Source organism: Halyomorpha halys, unplaced genomic scaffold (assembly GCF_000696795.3).
Source record: "Halyomorpha halys isolate HHAL.00 unplaced genomic scaffold, Hhal_1.1 Scaffold260.1, whole genome shotgun sequence".
NCBI lineage: Eukaryota > Metazoa > Arthropoda > Insecta > Hemiptera > Pentatomidae > Halyomorpha > Halyomorpha halys.
This window is the reverse complement of record NW_027112780.1, coordinates 32,474-54,870: the sequence shown is the minus strand read 5'-3', so window position 1 is coordinate 54,870 and position 22,397 is coordinate 32,474. Positions and strand designations below refer to the sequence as shown.

The 22,397-nt window shown below is 31.4% G+C and overlaps 1 protein-coding gene across 2 annotated transcripts in view; it reads right to left on the bottom strand.

Moving 5' to 3' along the window:
* Positions 1-21,400, bottom strand: part of LOC106680400 (mitochondrial potassium channel ATP-binding subunit) — a 47,312-nt gene extending 25,912 nt beyond the window's left edge. Inside the window, exons 1-8 of one of the 2 annotated variants that reach the window (XM_014420095.2) lie at positions 21,044-21,400; positions 19,461-19,752; positions 11,963-12,100; positions 11,330-11,475; positions 8,108-8,183; positions 7,892-8,032; positions 2,417-2,575; positions 1,823-2,026 (exon numbers count right to left, since the gene is read on the bottom strand). In XM_014420095.2, coding sequence (XP_014275581.1) covers positions 1,823-2,026; positions 2,417-2,575; positions 7,892-8,032; positions 8,108-8,183; positions 11,330-11,475; positions 11,963-12,100; positions 19,461-19,752; positions 21,044-21,090 — 1,203 coding nt within the window. In that variant the 5' untranslated portion in view covers positions 21,091-21,400. Of the gene's footprint in view, positions 1-1,822; positions 2,027-2,416; positions 2,576-7,891; positions 8,033-8,107; positions 8,184-11,329; positions 11,476-11,962; positions 12,101-16,543; positions 19,388-19,460; positions 19,753-21,043 lie in introns of those variants that run through there. The other variant, XM_067050547.1, reaches the window with a different exon arrangement.
* Positions 21,401-22,397: the final 997 nt, after the last annotated feature.

Genomic DNA, 22,397 nt, shown 5'->3' with positions numbered 1-22,397 from the left:
AGAAAAATACATCAATACTATGGGAAAAAATTTTGTGACACTTGACCATTTTGTAACAGCCATACTTAATGAACTCTGAGACTATACTATCAAGTCCCAGAGCGTTTCCCAGCTTGATTTTAGCAACTACTAATGCCACCTCATCTTCCTTGATTGCATCATCTATATCTTCGGAATAGACATCATCCACTCTCTCTCTTCACCAATCTCTATGGTTGTGACACCTGTTTTTTTTTTCTGGAAGAACAGCCTCCAAACTTCCAGCACTTACTTTTCGAAGGTCACCAACTTCCTATGTAAATCTTTCCTGTTTCTTACAGGCTTTGGGTTTTTATCCTTCAAAGCTTAAGTAATACGTCAGAACTTCTTAATGTTCTCTGTGTATTCCTGTTCCAACTCTGAGCCAGGTTCTCATAGGTCCTCATCTATACATATTTAACTATTCATTTGGCTTCATTCTTACTCCTAACAAACTCACCCAAAAGAATAGGTAGTTTTGTTCTCTTTTAATATGATCATTTCACCACTTTGTTTTCACAGTAGAAGGCCTTATTTTCAATATGATACACACTTCACTTGTATTGTTAAATAGCTGGTTCTTAACTTCATATGAATAAAGAATATGAAATAAAACTGTATCTGTTTATTTGCTGGAGAGGAATTCCAATCAGTGACCAATACTCTCTTGTTTGCTTTCCTTTTTCAGCTTGCTAACATTTATCCAATTGTATGTTTTGCTAAACAACTTTCTTGGCTTGATAACTTTAGAATTAGCTTGTGGTCTGCACTTAAATCTGCCTCCCTTTTTACATTAATGTCAATGAAAAACTTTTGGAGATCCTGGTCAATTATAAAATAATGAGGCTAATCCTCATGCCTAGTTCTCCTCTACTTTCAAATGTAATGTTATAGAACTTTTTATGAATAAACCAAGAGTTACCTATGAGTGCAGTATTTTCTAAGCTGTAGGCCATTGCTGTTTTGCACATTTACACCTCCCCATGCAATCATTACTCGATGCATATGAACTTTGTCATTTCCAGTTCTACCATTTAGGTCCCAACAGATCGATATAATTCTGATTTTGTTCCTTTCATTATCAATTGTCCTTTGGAAATCTTCATAAAACTGGTCCTTGTCAAAAGGATCTCCATCCCTAACTAGAGTATAAATCTGTTTTTATAAACAGTTCCGTCTTTCTTCGTGCATTCATTCATCTGCACTACTCAATCTATTGCAATAATCCTTGATGAAGTTGGTTCCCAAGGTTTAACTCTGCTGTATAGCTGATTACCCATCATAAAGGCAACTCCTTTAAAACTTCTTTATAAGAAAAATAAATGCTTATGTCAATATCAATATCACAGTAATTCATTCACCCCCCATTGATCCAAGATTAGGATAATATGAAGATAATCTTACAATTGATTCATATGTTTTGAGATTACAAGAAAAATCTAATTTAAAAAATAAAATGATATGTACATACAGGTTTATAACTCTAGTATATAAGTGATGTTGAATGTAATATAATCAACAATTCCATTCAATTTTTATTATTGATAAAATAGGAAAAAAAAACAGAGCAATAATGAAAATGCACAGAAAATTGTTGTTTAAATGCTAAGATATACAACAGGAGCCCACAGTTGCTGTTTGCCAAGGTTAAACAAGCACCAATATGCACATGTTCGCAAGGGGGAACCATTATGTCTGCAGACAAAGGATTGAGTACTCCTGGCATATAAGATATCCATTAAAACATACTGACAAGAAAATACCAACTATTACAGAATAAACAAGATCATATTAGCTTACTTACAAAGCAAATCCTTTCAAATGACTGCTTTCCCTTTAGGTAGTGACCAAATGTCATTGATATCTGAGCAAAAGATTTCTGTATCATTTGTGCAGTAACAAGAAATGACATTAAGTTTCCAGAAGAAAAGTCCCCAACTATAATAAACTGACTTCCAATATAGAGTGTTCCTAGTACCAAACCATTTAAAAATAAATTACTTCCAGCCTAAAAATAAACAAAAACATTACAAAAAACCAAACATTAAAAGAAAAAAACAAAACAAAAAAAACATTACTATGTCAAAACTCTTAATGCTAATTATAATATTTTTGGCTGCATTTCAAAATTAACATATGATAATATAATAATAAAAATATGATGATTTTACTGACAGTGAACTTCAATCAATTAAGTTAAGTCAACATTGTGAATAATTGAACATATTTTACTGATACGATTTAAAATTAACAAATAAATGAATTCATGAAAAGTACACTTAATGACATTCAAAGTGAAAAAAATATATTATGCCCAATTAAGTTCAACTGTCATATTGCCTATAATACAACATAACTGAATATATCAGCAATAAAATAATAATATAATTAAAAATACCTGCAAAAAAGCAATTCCATGGCCAAGCAATGAGTTCAATTTAGACGATTGTTTGGTTTCATAGGAAAATCTTTCACATTCTAAAGATTCATTCCCGAAAGCCCGCACAGTTCGTATATTACTTAAAGATTCTTCACATAATGAGAATACTTTGACAGACTAAAAAAACAATAATACTATATAATTACAAAAATAACAGTAGGGGCGAGTAAAATATTATATATATTATTATTTGACGCGAAACAGCCCTTAAGGACTACACAACTATGACTCATAAAATGTCCATAAAATCTAAGTCTTCTTACCCTCATTTCTGTTTCCAAATCAGGGGTTTCACTATAAATTTCTCTGTTAGATTTCAGTCTGTATCCTTCTATTGTTATTTTCTTCTAAGAATCCTTTTTTCTATTTTCAGCAGTTTCTCCAGACTGGGAAAGAACATAGTCTCTGTTCTGTACCACTGTTATACATATATAATATCTCAAAATCGATATGATTTTGATTCTGATTCCATTGACTTTGTGTAATCAATTTAGCAAAACAACTTGATAATATCAAGATATCAATTCAAAAAACCTTAACAGCAATCTCCTTTTGTTTAAGTGTATACATATGCGCAGAATAATGTGATTAGAACTTTTCATTTAGAACTTCAAACTTGTAGAATGAATACTTTTTTTGGTCAGTTATCACTACTACTTATACTTAATCCTAGTTAAGCAAGTTCAAATTTCACTGTTGGTGGCATAATATTGATCTCATTATTTCACTTCATGTAGTGCTAGAGAGCATTTTTGGAAGCTACTTGAGCTGCTTGCCATTTTGTCAAACTAAAGTGCAGCATAAACCATTGATTGTTTAGAGTATAATCTATAGTACTTGAACAAGTCTGAGGTCTTCCCTAATTCCAATGTATGGGGAAGTGAGACCTCGATGCGATTTATACACATCATATCAGGAGTATGAAGCATTAAAAGAATAATGGTAAATTTAAAATTAATAAATTAAATATATATATTTAATTTATTAATATGGGAAATTAGAATCGATTGGAGAGATAAGTTAAATTGATATTGAAGCTAAATTGTTGAGGGGTCACCAAGTTACTAGATGTGGTTTGAGAGCCAGACTTCTAGTTGAGTAGTAATTTAATTTTTACTTGGTAGTTTCTACTTGGTTGCTGCTTTAAACCCAATACTGTAATAGGTACCCGTTTAAATATGTCATGTTGCTGGAAATATGTGTGGCTGCTTCTCCCTCTGCCATGCTCGGTCTTTTTGCCTCTTAGCCAGACATGTTACTAGGTTGAAGACTAGGAATGAAGAGAGTTAAGATTGCTTTGTAGAATTAGCTGAGGATTAGGCACTTGATGGTAGTTCGCAAAGTGTTAGACAGATGGCCCAGTCGTTTGTAGTAGGATGGGATATCAAAAGAAAAATATTGATATTTCTGCCGATTTATTTCAATATTTTCTATTGTTGTAATATCGATATAGAATATTAACAACAAAATTCCGATAATACTTTATTGAAATATCGAAATTTTGTTGAAAATTACTAAAATATCATATAGAGATTTTAAAATAGGACTATCAATATTTTATTTTGATAATTAAATATTTATTTCGATATTTTGTATTGTTCTAATATTGATCTGGAGAATAAGAAACTATATTCCGATATTATTATATCGAAATATCGATCTTATGTTGAAAAAGGGTAGAAAATTGTATAGATAATTTAAAAATGGAATATCGATATTTTATTTTGATAATTACATATTTATTTCGATATTTTCTATTGTTGTAATATCGATATAGAATATTAGCAACAATATTCTGATATTAATTTAGTAAAATATCGATATTCTGTTGAAAATGACTAAAATATCATACAGAGCTATTAAAATAGGAATTTCGATATTTTCTTTTGATAATTACATATTTATTTCGATAGTTTCTATTGTTGTAATATGAATATAGAATATTAGCAACAATATTCCGATATTACTTTATCGAAATATCGATATTCTGTTGAAAATGACTTAAATATCATACAGAGATATTAAAATAGGAATTTTGATATTTTCTTTTGATAATTACATATATATTTCGATATTTTACATTGCTGTAATATCGATATCGTATATTAGCAAAAATATTCCGATATTATTTTATCGAAATATCAATCTTTTGTTTAAAAAGACTAGAACATTGTATAGATAATTTAAAAATGGAATATCGATATTTCGATGAAAAAATTTCGGAATATTGTTACTTATCACTTTCATCGGTATTATAAACAATGTTGAATATCGAAATGAATCAGAAATTATCAAAATAAAATATCGAAATACCTTATTTTAGCTTTTCATGAAATGTTATACTTTTCTTTCATAAAATATCGATATTTCTATAAAAATAAATATGAAAATATTGTAGCTAATTATCGATATCAACATTTATAACAATGCAATAAATCGAAAGAAACATGAATTTATCACTTTAAAATAACGAAAAACTATTTTTTAACTTTTTATAAAATTTTCTTAATATTTTTAATGAAATATCAATATTTTGATTAAAAAATATCGGAATATTGTTACTTATCACCTAAATCAGTATTATAAACAATGTTGAATATCGAAATGAATCAGAAATTATCAAAATAAAATATCGAAATACCTTATTTTAGCTTTTCATAAAATGTTATAGTTTTCATTCATAAAATATCAATATTTCATTTTTAATTTGTCTAGAATTTTTAAACAAAATATCAATATTTCAATAAAATAATATTAGAATATTGTTGCTAATTATCGATATCGATATTAATAACATTATCAAAGATAGAATGGATGTTAAATTATTGAAACAATATATTGATCCTTTGATAATATAATTTCGCAATATTGTTGCTAATGTTAGAAATCAATAATTATAAAAATGTTAGATATATTGACATTTTTATAATTATTGATTTCTTTTATTATTAGGTTTTACCATATTTCTTATATTATAGGTTTTATTATTAGTAATTATATAATCCTAAAAAACAAGTGATGCCATCAAGTGGATACAGACCTACTACAAACTAGGGATGGGATATCAAGGAAATCAATAATTATAAAAATGTCAATATATCTAAATGAATATGAAATTATCAATTTTAAATATCGAAATACTATTATTAAGCTTGAATATTTTCTTTAACAAAATATCGATATTTAGATTAAATAATATCGGAATATCTTTGCCACGAATATTTCTTCCTGAATATATGATTATAGTTATATTACATTGGAGTGTATATTATCAATATTTCTTTTATTTATATCTACTTGCATTTTTTTTCTTTTTTTTTTTTTTTGATGCACCTTAAAAGTAGATATAAATAAAAGAAATATTGATAATATACACTTTAATGTAATATAACTATAATCATATATTCAGGAAGCAATATTCGAGGCAAAATATAATGTGGCAAAAATATTCCGATATTATTTAATCCAAATATCGATATTTTGTTAAAGAAAATATTCAAGCTTAATAATAGTATTTCGATATTTAATATTGATAATTTCATATTCATTTAGATATATTGACATTTTTATAATTATTGATTTCCTTGATATCCCATCCCTAGTTTGTAGTAGGTCTGTATCCACTAGATGGCATCACTTGTTCTTTAGGATTATATAATTACTAATAATAAAACCTATAAAAACTTAAGACTACTTGTGGGCTGAACAGTACTTATTAATCGAATGTGACAATTGCTCATCTTAAGCACATAGTACATTAAATAACTGTTATGAAACTTAGCCTTCTTCTAATTCCTCAATTTCATTTTGAATTTCATTTGTTAGACATGATCATGGAACACAAAAGTTTTGGTATTTGAAGACGATATTAGAAATAAGGATATTTCATAAAATAAAAAAATAGCATCAAGAAAATAGGTAAGCTTGAAAAGGAAGAGTTGCTGAGCAAAATGTCTATTCATTCTAAACAGCACATCAGTTTAAAAATGAAAACGGCAAAAGGGGTGTCTAGATGTTAAAAAACTGAAATTTCCAATAATGGCGTAATATTACCAACCTTACAAATTTTAGTGTCATGCTGGTTTATTGAATTCTATGACAAAATTGAAGGCAAGACAAAGTCAGTTTGATTATGAATCCATTCAGTTTTATCTAGGAATTAAGTGAAATGAAACATATAGATTAAAAAAAAAAATTATCAGTGGATTATAATTTCCAAAAAAATGAAATTCATTATTTTTAAAACCTAACCTAACCTAACATTATACCTTGAAATACATGAAGAGCTACATCAGAATGGTATGGAATATTTATCATCTTCATTTCTTATTTTCTTGGTATAATATCTATACTAATTATATAATTGAATTTTGTATATTCTCAGGGCTTTAATCTATCCAGGCATTCACGAAATAGTTTTTTTTTTTTTTTTTACTACATTTCAGGTATTTCATCTTAATCATAACCCTGAACATCTTCTCCTAGACTCTTAATATGGTAAACAATTCAAATATAAAAAATTAACTATAATCGTTCATATTACTACTAAATGACCTTTGTACAAACATACTACTAATTATTTTCATTTCAATGAAAGTTTTATAAAGTGCCACTTTATTAATACTAGAAGACAGTCCCAACATTCACAGAGGTCTCTAAAGCTGGGTTCTTACTTAGGGAGTCAGAAAGTGCATGTCAGTAGTTTGAAATGGGTGGCAGTGATCAACTCTACTACTGTTTTTGGGCAAGCATCTTTAGGGAAGGAGGACGCCTTGCACTCTTGCTCGTCTATGCCGATATGGTCTGTCTTGAGATGCCAAACAGCATGTATCAAGATCAAATTGTCTCTCTGACTAAAAAATACAAGGAACATCACTTACTTTAGGTATACAGAAGAGAGAGTGGGATAAGGATAGTCCCTTTCCCGTTGTTGAACTCAAGACAAACATGAAGCGTTTGCTTTGGAGCAACAGGAGGGAAACGAAAAGAATATACTGAATCAGGAGTATTTTAAAATTAATTTTGAACAAGTAAATGGAGATAAAACAGGAATAAAATAATTAATACTCAATAAAATAAAAAAGTCTAATGATGATCTGATTGGCAGTATTTACCCACATAGTTCACACTTTTTAAAGTTTTGAAGGTTGGGGTTTTAAATACTCAAAGCCTAACTCAGGTGACTTCTGCTAACTGATGACACACAACCAACCTTAGGATTTCATCTTCACAGCACACCACTAGAAGAGGATAAACAAGTGCTTCATATCATACGCTGCCTGTCTCGCTAAGTGTGGACACAGCTTAAGAACCTAACCTCCTCAATGCTTAAGAGATTATCATACTTTTGTAAATAATTCTATATTATTAATGTGTAAAATGCTTGTTTAATAATTAATTAATATAATATTTTATAAACAAAAAAATTAAAACCTGTTTTTGTGCAGCATTAGATAGTTTTCTAAGTAGAGCACCAAATAATGTCCCAAGAACAACAACAGGTGGTACAACTGTAACAATAGTCAATGTCATACCAGGGGATATCTTAATTAATGAAATAATACTTCCACATATCTGAAAAATGATTCAGTGGTAATTTTCAATATACTAGTAAATAGATTTTAATTAGTTTGATACAATTTTTTTTACCTGGAAAATATTTTTAACACCTTGGGAAACACATTGTTTAAAAGAACTTTTAAATTCTTGAACATCAGTAAATACACTAAAAATCATTTAAAAATACTATTTAAAATTTATTACTCAATAATTAATGAAAATAAAATATTAAAAATGGAGCAAAAAATATGTTAAAAAATGAACATTCAAAAAGTATTAAAGTTTTTGTATCACAATATCTTTCTATTATCTACTAGATGGTATTTTAAGAGTGCTTGAAAAAATGAAAGGAGAGGAAATAACAGAAAGTTTGAAATATAAATATACTCTTACTATGTAAACTATAAAAATAATTATCAATAAAACCATATATGTATTACATAACAGTTTTAATAATAAATTTGCTATGTTAAAAATTCAATAATTATTATTTATTATATGATAAGTATTTTATCAAGTTTAAGCAGAAAATTTCATAAAATTCATGTCAATTAGAGTAACATTAAGATATGTAATCCAAGCAACTCTGTCAGCAGGTTGAAAATTTTTTATAGAATGCTCAAAATTACAATTTCAAAATTTATTCAATCTGTTTTGAAAGCTATTTTGGATAGTTTAAAGAATATCTCAAGTTAAGGTCACTTTTACCAATAATGTGTAAAATAATTATAAGTACCAATATTCAATTGCAATTTTTAAATACTTAAATAAAAATGTATGAATAAACATAAAGAAATCTCAACAAGTCAAAAATTCTTTTTTGTTCTGCAATTATGAATTTGTCAGCCTGTTATCAATCTAACACATAATTTTTGAGGTCTAGGAATAGTTTCATGAGATCTCCCAGTGAGGAGATTACGATAATATTTATCTTTTCTTTTTTTTTTACTAAACGGCCTTATAGACCACACGAATATCATTTCTTCCCAACTTTCCCCCACACATTTCCCTCCTTTCCTTTCTTCCCACCTCTTCTTCATTCTTTCAGACTGCACTCTTCTTTCTTCCTCGCTCCATCCTCTCCCCCTTCTAACCTCTTTGGCACCCACAATTTATCCCAAAACATGCATGAGAGGACTGTTTAATTGATTTATTTTTTAAAAATTTGACTACTGTTACCTTTTCTTGAAAGTGGAAAATTATAGGCATTTTGTATCATCAATATCATTCTCATTTTGAGGTTAGTTGCTGCTTGTATCACATGCTTTTGGGGTACATTAGATGAGAAACAAGTCAATATTGTATGTTAAAAAAAAAGTCACATACACATTTACAATGCAAAGTCTATTTCAGTATAGTACTCTTTGCTCTTGTAGAAAATAAAGAATTAAAATGATAGCATGATCTTCCGAAATTCATACATGTTAAGAACAGAACAATACAGTTTCCTTGATGATGTGTAATTGAAGCTGACAATGAATTTCTGTTAAAAACGTACAAAACAATACTATAGTTATGGTGCCCTTCCAGTGTAAGAAAAAATATTCAACTAGAGACTTTCAAGGGGGATTGTAGAAAATGCTATTAGATTTTTAGCTATGCAATATCAAGTTTACAGAACACCTATTCCTTTGTTACCTATCAGAAGTGGACCTAGTTGTAAAAGCTAGTAGTGCACTTCAAAACTGGTTAGTGAATATTTTTACAATTTCTTAAATAATTGATAAGGAAATGGAAACTTAAATGGGGCCATCAGGTACCAAGATGCAAGCAGAAATAAGTTTAATTTTAATCTCTTAAATCATAGTTTAACACTTTGACCAAGGCTGATGATACAGTGAAAGTATCGTCAAGCCATGGTGGCTTGGGAGCATGTATCACAACAATGCGCAATGTGTCACCAAGGGAGGTCACTCTTCTAGCTTGCATTGGGGTTGGTGGGAAGAGCTCTAGCACCTCCCTTTCACCTTGGAATGTTCAAAACCGTATAGTACAAGAGCCGGGAAGAAAAAAAGGCAGTAATCTCACCCCAATTTTTGATTACTTTAATGAAAACTATGTATAATTAATAGTCAAAAGTGATGAGTCTGCCAAGTATAGGTAGGGGGAATAAAAAATGGCGGCCATTTCAAAACTTTTAAAAAACACTAATTTTTCATTTGGAGCTCTATATCTTAAAAACTACCAACAACACTAAAAAGCCTAAGAAGAGCACATTATTTAAAGAAGAGTAACTTTGCTAAAATAAAAAACCTAAAAGAGTTATTTACGTTAAATAGTTCTCGAGATATAGCTTTTTAAAAAGCAAAATTTCATGAAAATGTTGTATGGGATGTACTGAAAGATCAGTAGTTAGTGCATTTATTTTGAAAAATCTGTATCTCAAAAACCATTTAATGTACAGATGTCTATCAGAACTTAAATTAAAGCTAGGTTAATGAGCTATAAAGTAGTTTATTATGTTTATCTTCGTAGGAGTAATAGTTCTCATGAGATTTGCTAATATAAATTGATTATTGATTGCGGGGTGAAACGTCGGAAAATAAATAGTTGTAAACTATTTTTGTTTATCCTTTGACCGCAACCCTGACCATCTTCCTATACATAAATTGATTTATTGTTGTTCGGACAAATTTTTATTTGCCAAATTTATATTAATATGTGAATATCATAAAATCTACTACCGCTACGCAGATAAGTGTCATAAACTTACACAAGTTTACAAGGTTACACAAGTCATAAACAAACATGTACTTTTAAATGGTTTCCCAGGGGACCCCCTGCTGTCAAAGTGTAAATTACAAGACACTGGTCACTATAGACTGAATAAGCACCTTTTCGACCTCCAATTGATGGGATCCTATTTTTAGATTATACTATTTCGAAGATAAAACTGGCTAGCACAATAACTGTAGATGTTATAAGTACATGGAATTGGGGATAAACCACATTGCAAACAGTAAGTTTTATGAATTTATCAATCAACTGAGCTTATGGAGAATCATCCAATTGAATTGACCAGTTAATGATATGGGGGGCATAATAGGTCTAAATAGGTCATGGTGTTTCAAGTAAAAAAACATAAAGATTAATTTTTTTAATTTATTTATTTATTGATATTTACAACTGTACATAAAATACATCAAGTAAATTTTAGGAAATCATAATGGTATGGTACAAGCATGTAGAGAAACTACCCCTTGGTAGCACTCTAAAAACATTTTTACAATATAAGGTCTCGAGGCCATCTTCTTTTCAGACAACTCGGAAAGATTAAATATATATTTACTGCACAATAAGCTCATAACTTACCATTCAAGAAGCTCAGCAGTCCTTATGGAATCAAAAAATTCCATGTCCTGTTCAACTAAGTTTTGATACAATTCCTTTCTTAGAGTAAAGGCCATTCTCTCTCCAGCTGAAGAGAGGAAGGCAATATAACAAAAAGTTCCAAATCCCTAGAAATTGATATTTGAATTAAATTGATTAATTCTAAATACAGTTTCAATCCACTCCTAAATTAAGGAGAAGAAGGCAGAGCAAAATTCAATTTATCAAGGAAGAAGGAAATAAAGAAATAGATAACTGAATAATATCACTGAAAATCTTTCATAAATTTCAACTCAAGGTAATAGAAAACAAATATCCTCCAAAAAATTAATGAAATACATGAAAAAACAAAACAAAAAAAAAAGAAAGTCCAATAAATATTGATGGATTTATCAATATAGTAGATAAAAGAACATACATTGAAATAATGGCACAGTGACAAGTATACGAAATAAATCTGAAGATTAATAACTACTTTTCAATCATAAAAACTTAATATATAAACATAGTTTCAGTTTATCACTACATATTCAAATGAAAAGTAATATGTTGAAGTAAGATTGTATTATTGTAAATAAATATAATTACAAACACAAAAGTAAATCAAAAACTTACTTGAGCAAGGTATAAACCAATTAGTTTCAGACAACGAAGTGGAATATATTCATGTCCTTCTCTTGAAGATATTATGTTTACTACATCACCTAAACTAATGGGTATAATAATATTAATATAAGCTACACCCAATGCAGCCTTAAAAAAAGAAAAAAAATCATGTTAATATATAAACTACTATGTACTCGGATATAATTAACACAAAATTACTACTTTTTTCTCAATGATGATCATTATTGTTTTGTTTTTTAAATCTAAAGGTATTCTTAAACAATTAATAATATTGTTATTTACATTATCTATAATGCTCATTTAAGTACATAATTAATTATGTATCATGTAATTGATAGAAATTTATACTGATGGAGCAAATTGATCATTTAAAACAACTAAAAATATCTTAACAGTGTAAGATAATAAGATAAAATGAAATAAAAAGTAAACTAAGATGGGGCTAAAAAATGATGTAAAAATTAAGTGAAAAATTATATAAAAATGAAGATAGTTATTTAAAGAAAATAAAAATAAGATGTAGAGCAATAAGTATAAATAAAAAAAGAAAATAAATACAGTAAAGTATTAGAAATAAAATGAACACAAAGTAAAATAGAAAAGTAGATATAAGAGAAATATAAAACAAATATATTTTATTATAAAGTTATGTATGAGATAATTTAATTGTATAAGAATTATTAGAATTATAAGAATACATTATATGTTTAATGTATATTTATATTGGTTTTTTTATTTGATATAAAACTTAGTTCAACTTTCTCAGATTTTATTAGTTTAGTTTATCCATTGGTAAATTATTATTTTATTTTTTAAGAGAAAAGAAAAGGCAAAAGTTATGGTACCTAGCTGTAATAACCTGAATATACAAAACAGATGACAAGCTAAATTTTAAGAATGGATTGAATTTGAAAATTAATTTTTTAGCCAAATCGAAATATAAGTTATTTTTTGATAAAATAAAATAAAAAATACTCATTATTTTCAAATACAAGTTAAAATTAATCAGTAACTGTATGAAGTATGCCTTCAACTTAATGCCAGGAACACTTTACTTTTGGTTAGCTGGTTGGGTTTGAGTGGACTGTATATAAATGAAAATAAAATTCTATTGTTTAAGTTACAGTAGGGTATGGGATGGCTGAAATGAAACATTTATGGTTAGATGGGTTTATAAATTTTGAATGACAGGGCTATGGAAAATTGTAGATATAAAAGTGAGGTGGTTGATGATGATGTAGATGTTAGTTGTTTACTCCAGGTGTACTTACTCCATAGTTTCCTCTTCCCTCCGCATTCTTATGCTTCTCTCTCCTCTGATTCTGGGGACAACTTCAGGAGTTCTACTCACTCATGGTAGATTTCTGAGATTTCCTGATGAGACAAAAAAGAAAGAAGGACTGCATCTGGCAGAAAACAAGATGGCTCTCACTCATCCGCGGGGTTACTTCTCTTGCCACCGACAACGCTGGAGGAGGTGAGATTTAGCTGTTGGCCACATGGGGCACTACTAATCCTATATATGGCAGCCTTTCCGATTCAACCTTTCGGTTGCCGTAGATTACCCGGAATAGTAACATTTAGGCATTTTGTTAAAAATTAATAGTTAATCTAACAAATAAATGTCTCACACTGTTAACTGATAATTTGTTTCCAGTTAAAAAAATAACTATCTCTTTTGGAACAAGTGGCAACACTGAATACCTGATAACCTCCCTAATCCAGTTAGTGTAAATATTGTAATAAAACAAGTGGTGCATTCTAATGGTTATCATAAATTTTCCAGTTATTAACAAGATCATTTTAGTTGGCGACGAGGTGAACAGAAAGTGTTGTTTTTTTTTATAATTTTCAAATCTCAGGTTCCAGTGACTTTCTTTAAGTTTTTTTTTAGAATTACAATTTTGTTTACAATGAATACTGAGCAATTTAAATTACTTCTTGAGCAATTCAAGAATCACAAAAAGCAATGATTGATGAAATAGCTTAAAAACTTCAGCCTCCCATAGCAACAGGTAGAGGTTCAGTTAATTTTTCAGCATTCCACCTTATGAAAACTTTTTTCCTAATAAAGAAAAATTTTCCTGTTATCTTGAACGATTTGAGAATTATTATACAATGAAAGGTGTTAAACATAAAACCCAGATTGCACAGCTTCTATGTGTTAGTATTGGATCTGTGCATTACAATAAATTGGCACCATTTTTGCGTTTAGAAAAACCAGTAAAGAGTCTATCACACGATGAACTCATTGAAGCATTTAAAAAAATGCTTATTCCAAAAAAAAGTGAGGTAGTAGCCCAGCACTATTTTCTAAATATTTTTTAAAGAGATAGCGAAACAATTTCAGAATTTGTGTCAGAATTGCAACAAGACTTAGCGGAATGCGAACTGTCAGCTGAATATGTACAGCTGATAACTGCAAACAGGTTATATCTGTTTCTGAAAGCTCAGTTCATTCGTGCTTTACGTGATAATTGGCTACGTGAGCAAATTTTACAGTCTAATGCTTCAACATTCGATGAAATTTTAGAAAAAGCCGTTGCTCTTGAAACTGCTAAAATTGAAAGCAGAGAACTTAACCAGCGCCTAAATACCAGTCATCATAACTTTAATGAACAATTGAGCGACACAAATAAAGTCAACAGTTTTTCAAAAATTCGTTTTAGAACGTTCTAGCACGTCAATGGATTCGGAGTCTAGATATCGAACTTCAAGAACTGGATACAGAGCAGAGACACCAAATTCCAGATTCCAATATCAATGCATTGTAATTAATTGAAGAAATAATTTCTAATTATTCACCAATCTTTGAAGAAAAAGTTGGTTGCATTCCAGGATTCCAAGTCAATCTTTAACACAGGGAAGGAGTTATGCCAGTTTTCACCAAGGAATGCAGCATTCCATATGCCTTAAGAGACCGAGTTGACAAGGAATTAGATGCTCTAATGGCAGACGGGAACATTTCATCAGTTCCTGCGACAGATTGGGGCTCTTCACCTCTTGCCTGCGGAAAATCTCCAGCTAAAATGTATTTTAGTCACCAGATGCGAAACCGTTTAGATGAAATTTTCCCATACATACCACAGACTTTCTTTAAGTCATACCACAGAGATCTTTAAAGATCTCTTCAAATTCCTGCAGGTCTTTCGAAGTGGTAGAGAGAACCCAAGTTTGATTGTATATAAACAATAGAAAAGTATGGTGATTTGGAGAAATACAAAGAAAATTGGGCACTCGTCATTACCAAGTTTTGCAGGATTCAGGAAGATCTATTAAAAGACACATCAATCAGCTGAGATCTACACTGGTTCCCAAACCTAAAAAGCAAATAATATTTGGTCCATGCCAGTCATTTGACATTCCAAGCAGTCTATATCCAAAGTTCAAGAATATTTCAAGAAGTCCAACTCAAGAGTCTAAGAGTCCAGATGCAATAGTCTCTTCAGAACCTGATCCAGACATGGAAGCTAGTGATTTACTTGAACCAGAACAACACCCTCAACGAGTAAGTCGGCCACCTACTCGTTACAAGGATTTTGAGATGAAATGAAGGATAAGGGGCAGAACTCAGTGATTGGGTGAAGTGTGTTGTATGTAAGGTGTCCAAAAATTCATTGTAGTCTTAAAATAAGTGGGGGAGAAACTGTGGCAACACTGAGTACCTGATAACCTCCCTAATCCAGTTAGTGTAAATATTGTAATAAAACAAGTGATGCATTCTAATGGTTATCATTAATTTTCCAGTTATTAACAAGATCATATTTTTTTTTTTTGTAACACAAATAACTTACTCTCCACGGACCAGCTAATTAAAAAAAAAATGATATTCAGTATACTTTTCTAGGTTAATGAGCATGTTGAAACACAGGAAAATTATTTTTTTAAAAAATTGGACTTGCGGTTTGGTCATGACTGTATCCATTTGATAAAAATAAGGAAATTGAGAAGGCTTTATCATGGGAAGCCAGGTACAATTAGAACTAGTAGAAGACCGAAGGAAAAATGGATGCATAATGTAAAAGAGAATTCAAGAAAAAACAGAATATCCATCAAGTGCACAGCCAAAAGGGGAATGATTGGGCAAAGACAACTGAGCAGGCCAAGGACCACTACTATGTATCTGTTACATTGATAATGTATGAATGCCCATATGATCATGCTCAGCCTTTCTCAAAATGATTTCCTGAGTGTTGAGGAAGTTTTAGATTAAGAATTGTGTGATATAAACATGTTTTTAATACAATAAAACCTTCATATTAACTTAAATTATGAGGAAAAAAGGATTACAAGAAAACATTATTACAAAAAAAAATAAATCATGATTTTACTTTTATTCCCCTTTTTCCATCTTTCAGTCCGTACTGTATTTTTATATATATATTTTTTTTATCTGTAATTATTTCTGTTTTCATTAATTGTCTAAAACCTTTTTGTTATTATTATTTAATTTTACATTTCACTGTACATCTACTTAATTTTCTGTAATTTAAATTGTTCATTTTTACAGAAATTATCAGAATTAGCCACACCTTAGTTAAATTTTATTTTTATTATCTATTTGCTTACTTTTTTATTTCATATAAGCGCTCAACCGAGCTTAGCATATAGGTCAGCTTTTTCATTGCCATGTAAAGTTTGGTATCAACTGCTGAGCTATAGTCTTTCCTCTTTCCCTCATAATAGCAGCCATATTTATACATTTTTTTCGATGGGGGCTCTACAATACCAGGTGTTGATAATTTCTGTATTGCAGCTTGGGAATCACTGAAGATTAAAACATAACTCATTTAAGTGTTTGTATCTTTTTTAGTAGTTTTCAGGATTACCAATGCTATCTGAGATGCCACCGAGAACTCCCTCCGACACCGAAAGGCGAGGGCTCGACTTATCCCATGGTGGACACCGGCCTTAACCGTCATGAAAAGAGACCTCTAAAAGGCCCGACGGTTGTACCAGAAGAGCAGATGTGACGAGAAGCACACTGTACTTCGTAATGAGTATAGGTTCAAGACCAGGGCATATCGAAATTAGGTGCACTAGCAGAAAAAGAGATCCTGGGACGAATTCATTGTTGAAGAGTCTACACAGAATCCCTGCGGTATTCTGTATAGATCATGGGACGAATTCATTGTTGAAGAGTCTATGCAGAATCCATGGGGTATTCTGTATAGAGTGGGCCCTTGGCAGTTGACTCCACTTCAGACGTCGGCAGCCCTTAAACATGGAGATTACCAGGCAACCACCCTTGAAGAGGCAGCTAATGTCTTCATTGAGGTGAATTAGCCCAGGGATGATCCGTCCCTGGACAATGAAAAGGAAGATTTTGTGAGACACACCATGGTATACCCACTTGGTATGGACCTTTGTTCACCTTGGGACATACATGATCTGCGCATTGCAGTGGGAAGGCAAAAAACTGGCTGTGCTCCCGCACTTGACGCTACAGATGAGGCGATCCCAAAGAATAATATCCCCTATATTGAAGAAAGGCTTCTCGATATTTACAATGACTGTCTGGAAAGGGGATACTTTCCGAGAAGCTGGAAGATTGCCGATCTGAGACTCCTTTATAAGGGAGGGGACAGGGATATGCAGCTTCTTAAGTCCTACAGACCTATATGTCTCCACCCTGTGATGAGCAAAGTTCTGGAGCACCTAATCATGACCAGGCTAGCACCAGTTTTTACAAGAGCAAGTCACCCACGGCAATACAGATCCACAAAAGGCAAAGGAACCACTGATTGAGAGTGCGAGCAGATGTTGAACAGAGGGAGGAGTGGTATGTCATGTTGCTGCTCTTTGGCATATCCTCCGCCTTTGACAGCATCTGGTGGCACATCTTGCTCCAGCAGTTGCAGAAATATGAAGCTCCCAGCAACTTATACGACTTGTTTGGAGCTACCACGAGGACAGACGTGTGAAGATTAAAGGTAGGTCTTATGAATTAGAAGCTTCCATAGAGAGGGGATGCCCTCAGGGCTCAGTACTTAGCCCAGCCCTATGGAAGCTGATTTTTGATTTGTTGGGAGTCTTAGAGGAAGAGTGGTTCCCAGCCACTGGTTACGTCGACGATCTGGCTGCAGTGGTGCCCTCTAACAGCAGAGCCAGCATAAAACAGCGAGCAGAACGTTGTGCCAACCTGGTTGGAGAATGGTGCGAGAGGAAAAAGTTGTGAATGGCCTCTAGCAAGACCATTCTCTTAAGAGGAAAAACTGATAGGGCCCACCCTATTAATTTAATAATTCGAGGAACAAGGATACGTCCAAGTGAGGTAGTCACCTACCTTGGCGTAAGATTTGGAAGAGGATTTAACATGACTCCTCACTTGGATTACTAGAGAAATAGGGTAGCCCAATCCTTGAATGGCCCTAGTTGTGTGGGGGTGCCTTCTGAGGCCTCATATTCCCTGCGACAATGACCATATATAAAGGAGTAGTCGTGGGTATTCTGAGGTATGCCTCCCCTGCCTGGATCCGGTATCTCTCGCAACGGCAGAAGAGAAAATTGACGACAATCCAATGGACGGCTTTGCTTTGAGTCACCAAGGCATACCGGAGTGTCTCAAATGAGGCGATGCAAGTTTTTGTGGGAGGGGTACCTCTCGACCTCCTGCAGGAAGAAACAATGATGTTTAAATTCAAGAAAGAGGGCTCGGCAAATCGTCATGTGAGGGTTGGCGAGAGCCTAAGTAAGTCGAAAACCATTCTCCGGGAGGACACCACCGAAGAATGGAACCGGCATTGGATGACATGCCCAAAAGATGCTACCTTGAGGAAATATTTCCCCTCTGTTCAGTCATGGATGGAAGCAAACTGGGTCCTCACATACTACTGGCTCTCTCAATTTCTCACGGGGCATGGGGGATTTCGAGCCAAGCCTCATAGCCATGGGATGGATATCGATCCCCTATGCCCTAGTTTTGGTGTTTCGGAGTGATGTAGCCCTGCAACATGAGGCAAAATTTTGGCTCACATTAAATAGTTTTATGACTATTTGAGTTTTTTTCTTTGACTGCACCTGGACCATCTTCCTTGTACAAAATCTATAATATGTTCTTCTTATAAGGACAGGACAAACACCAGGGACAAAGTTCAAGCAGATGGATAAAGATCATATTTTAACGTGTATAGTCCTGAAAAATTTACAAGATGCAAACCAACTCGAGGCAAAAGTCAACTTATATTGGGCTGTGAGAGGGAAATTGGCTTAATAGTCTACTTCCAGTGGTGTAGAAAAAATAAATAAATAAAGACATTGATAACCAATATGTTTTATGTCTTAATTTCAAAACAACCAATCATCAAGGTAAGATTCTACAAGCAGTAAAGATAAAAAGGCTTAGTAGAACTGTCATCTTACCTAATCTAATGAAGAAACTCAGAAAAAAAGTATTAAGCAAGATACTACCTTATCAGTGAAGAGTTCACATAATCATTAAAATTAAAAAGAATAACTATCTAAATAACATTAATTAATATCTTACCATAAATGCACCCAACCAAAGCCAGAAATCAGAACATACTAATTTTAACAATTTTCTCCAATTAAAAGAACCTTTTTTTCTTATTAATTCCTTTTTTTCTGGAATTATTTTTTCAACAGAATGAGGTTTAACAGCCAATGCAGTTGCTGAAAAGCATGCTACACTAACTGGTATTCTTAAAGTATTACTTTTGAAGAAATTTCTTAAATTAGTAGGTTTTTTAATATTTTGAATAGTACGGCCTATGATGCATTGACTGATGCTTTGTTTCTGTAAACCATAATGTGATCGCCTAAAAATGAAAAAAAAAAAACATTAATAGGAATATTATTAATTTAAATCATTATTCTCCACAAAATTTGTCTATTTTAATCTAATTTATTGAATTACATAAATACCTACAGTTAATTAATTAAAAACTTTAGTATTACAATATCAGACATTAAAATATCTTTAAAACTGACTGTAACTTGTAGCCATTAGCATAAGTACTATTGTACAATGTGCCTCGTATAGGAAAATTATTGCTGCACATAAAAGTTTTTGTTTATTTATTTTTTCTTAAGTTTTTATATAATAAAAGTTGAAAAATCAAACAGGTATAATAAAATCAAACTAACAACGGTGAGACAGGATATCAAATTGAAATAAAATCATCTTTAGTTCTAAAGTAGTTCTAAGAATAAAACTAAAGGTCCTATATTAAAATTATTTATTGAGATTTATTTCATAGGGAGCTAATATTGTGATCACTAAGTTTATCCTGCTACCCGCCTTAACAAGATGAAACATACCTAGAAAGGGTCAATAGCCTCATCAATACTAGAAATAGGACCAAAAAAGATATTAGCTTCCAAACAGTCTTCTGTAAAAACTACTTCAACATAGTAACTAAACAATTTTCATCATTTTGATATGATATGATTATAAATATTTTTCTTGACAATAAAAATTTCAGTAGTAAAAATATATAAATCCAAACTTTTTCTTCAATTTCTTCATTTGAAACAATTTGATTTGTAGTCGTCTAATTATAAACAGGTTAATTAACATTGATAAGACACATACAAAAAAATTCAAACCACTGTCAAGAAGCAATTTGATACCAATTTAAATGAACTGTCCAGAAACCTAGCAGATTTATTACTAACATTTATTAACACTAAATTTAGATTATAAAAACAAAGTCATAGTGCAAATAAATGAACAGAAGTAAAAGAATATCTACGTAACAGTTTCATGGTATTTTACATACCAAATAGCTTAGTTCTATACCCCTCATACTATATTAATTGACCTACATCAGTAAAGTACAAATTTTTAAACAGTGGGTTCTTTTCCTTGAAATCACATTTACTGAAAACTAAAGAACACAAAATACTAAATGAATATAAACGTTTATCTTGGAAATTATAATCAATACTTAAAACATCATTAAGGTGAAATGACACCAGTATAACCAGATTATTATATATCTTTAGTAAATACTTCATCAAAATTCAAAAGAACTTCAATACATAAAGTATTACATAAAATATGCTTCAATAAACTACCTCAAAATAAAAAATTGGTACAGAACTTACATCACTATTGTAAATTTTAATAAAGAAAAGGGAGTTCTCAGAACCATATTGAAGTAAAAAAGTTTTCGTTCCTAAATAAAAGCTAAATTAAGGATTATAAACTAAATTTCATTTGTTTTTCTAAAATTATAACAAGTTATTGTTGAATTAAAATATTTGAAACCTCTTCCTTAGACCGGTTTCAAAAGTCATCTAAGGCAAGTAATGCTAATTATGAACTGATTCGTTCAAATCACACGGAAATCGTACTTCAAACGATTATCGACTAAAAGATAAATAAAAAACACAATCGTTTAGTTAATTGATTCTATAACTTAATTCAGTTCAACCAAGGTTGATAAAGTATCAACAGCTATACATTAATAGGGATGTTAAGGGTGTTGGATTACTATCTGGCTTGTGGGTAATTGACTACATTAGACTTCACAAGAAGACTCAAATAAGGCATATTCAGGGAGATGCGAGGGTTATAGCAAGGGAAGAAGTAAGAGAGAATAAAAACGTGATACTGGTAGTTTCCGAATGCTGAATCTTAAACACTATCAACGGCAGACTAATGGATGAAGCTCGAAGCGATGGTTCTCCGTTAACATTGATAGTGACAGTACGTTTGGTGCAGATAGTTGATAGTACTACCACTATCAAGCTAAGCCTAATAGTACGACAGCAAATGTCAGATTACATGATAAAAGTGGCTACGATTGTTTTCAGTATCACTATTACTGCCATTATCACCATCACTGTTGAACCCCCGCTTAAGGCACCGCAGAATTATACCGCGAACAGAGTAACAAAACCTAGTCTTCTTGGGAGAGAAGAGATGAAGCCTCATTATGAATAGATATGAACTGAGGTAAATGTATCGTAAACGAATCGTAAAACAAATAATAAACCATTAATAAGCAAAAACATCACGTACAACACCACTGAACTCATTTCATAAATAATAGCTATAAGACTGTTATAAACTTTACAGACAACGGAATTAAACGAATTCCACAAACAGCTCCTATAACAAACATGATATAAAAATAATAAATGCTATAAAAATTAGAGTTATAATTTCCACAGGACTACGAGAGGAACGGATGAACACCCGCTTCTTAATGGGGACCTTGAAGCATAGGATTGGTCTGGTCGCATCAAGCAGGATAGTAATAAGAATGGGATTGGGGACAGTTTAAAAAATAATACCATATAATATCAAAACAGTAGACAGGCTTATGTTGAACTTTTTATTTCATGTTTCAAGTCCTCCATTGAGGACTTATTGAGGTATGCCGCAGGTGGTGGGGATCGGAGGCAAGAAGTCCCCACAAACTCGTTCTACGAAAGATCTTTCGCTTACATAGAC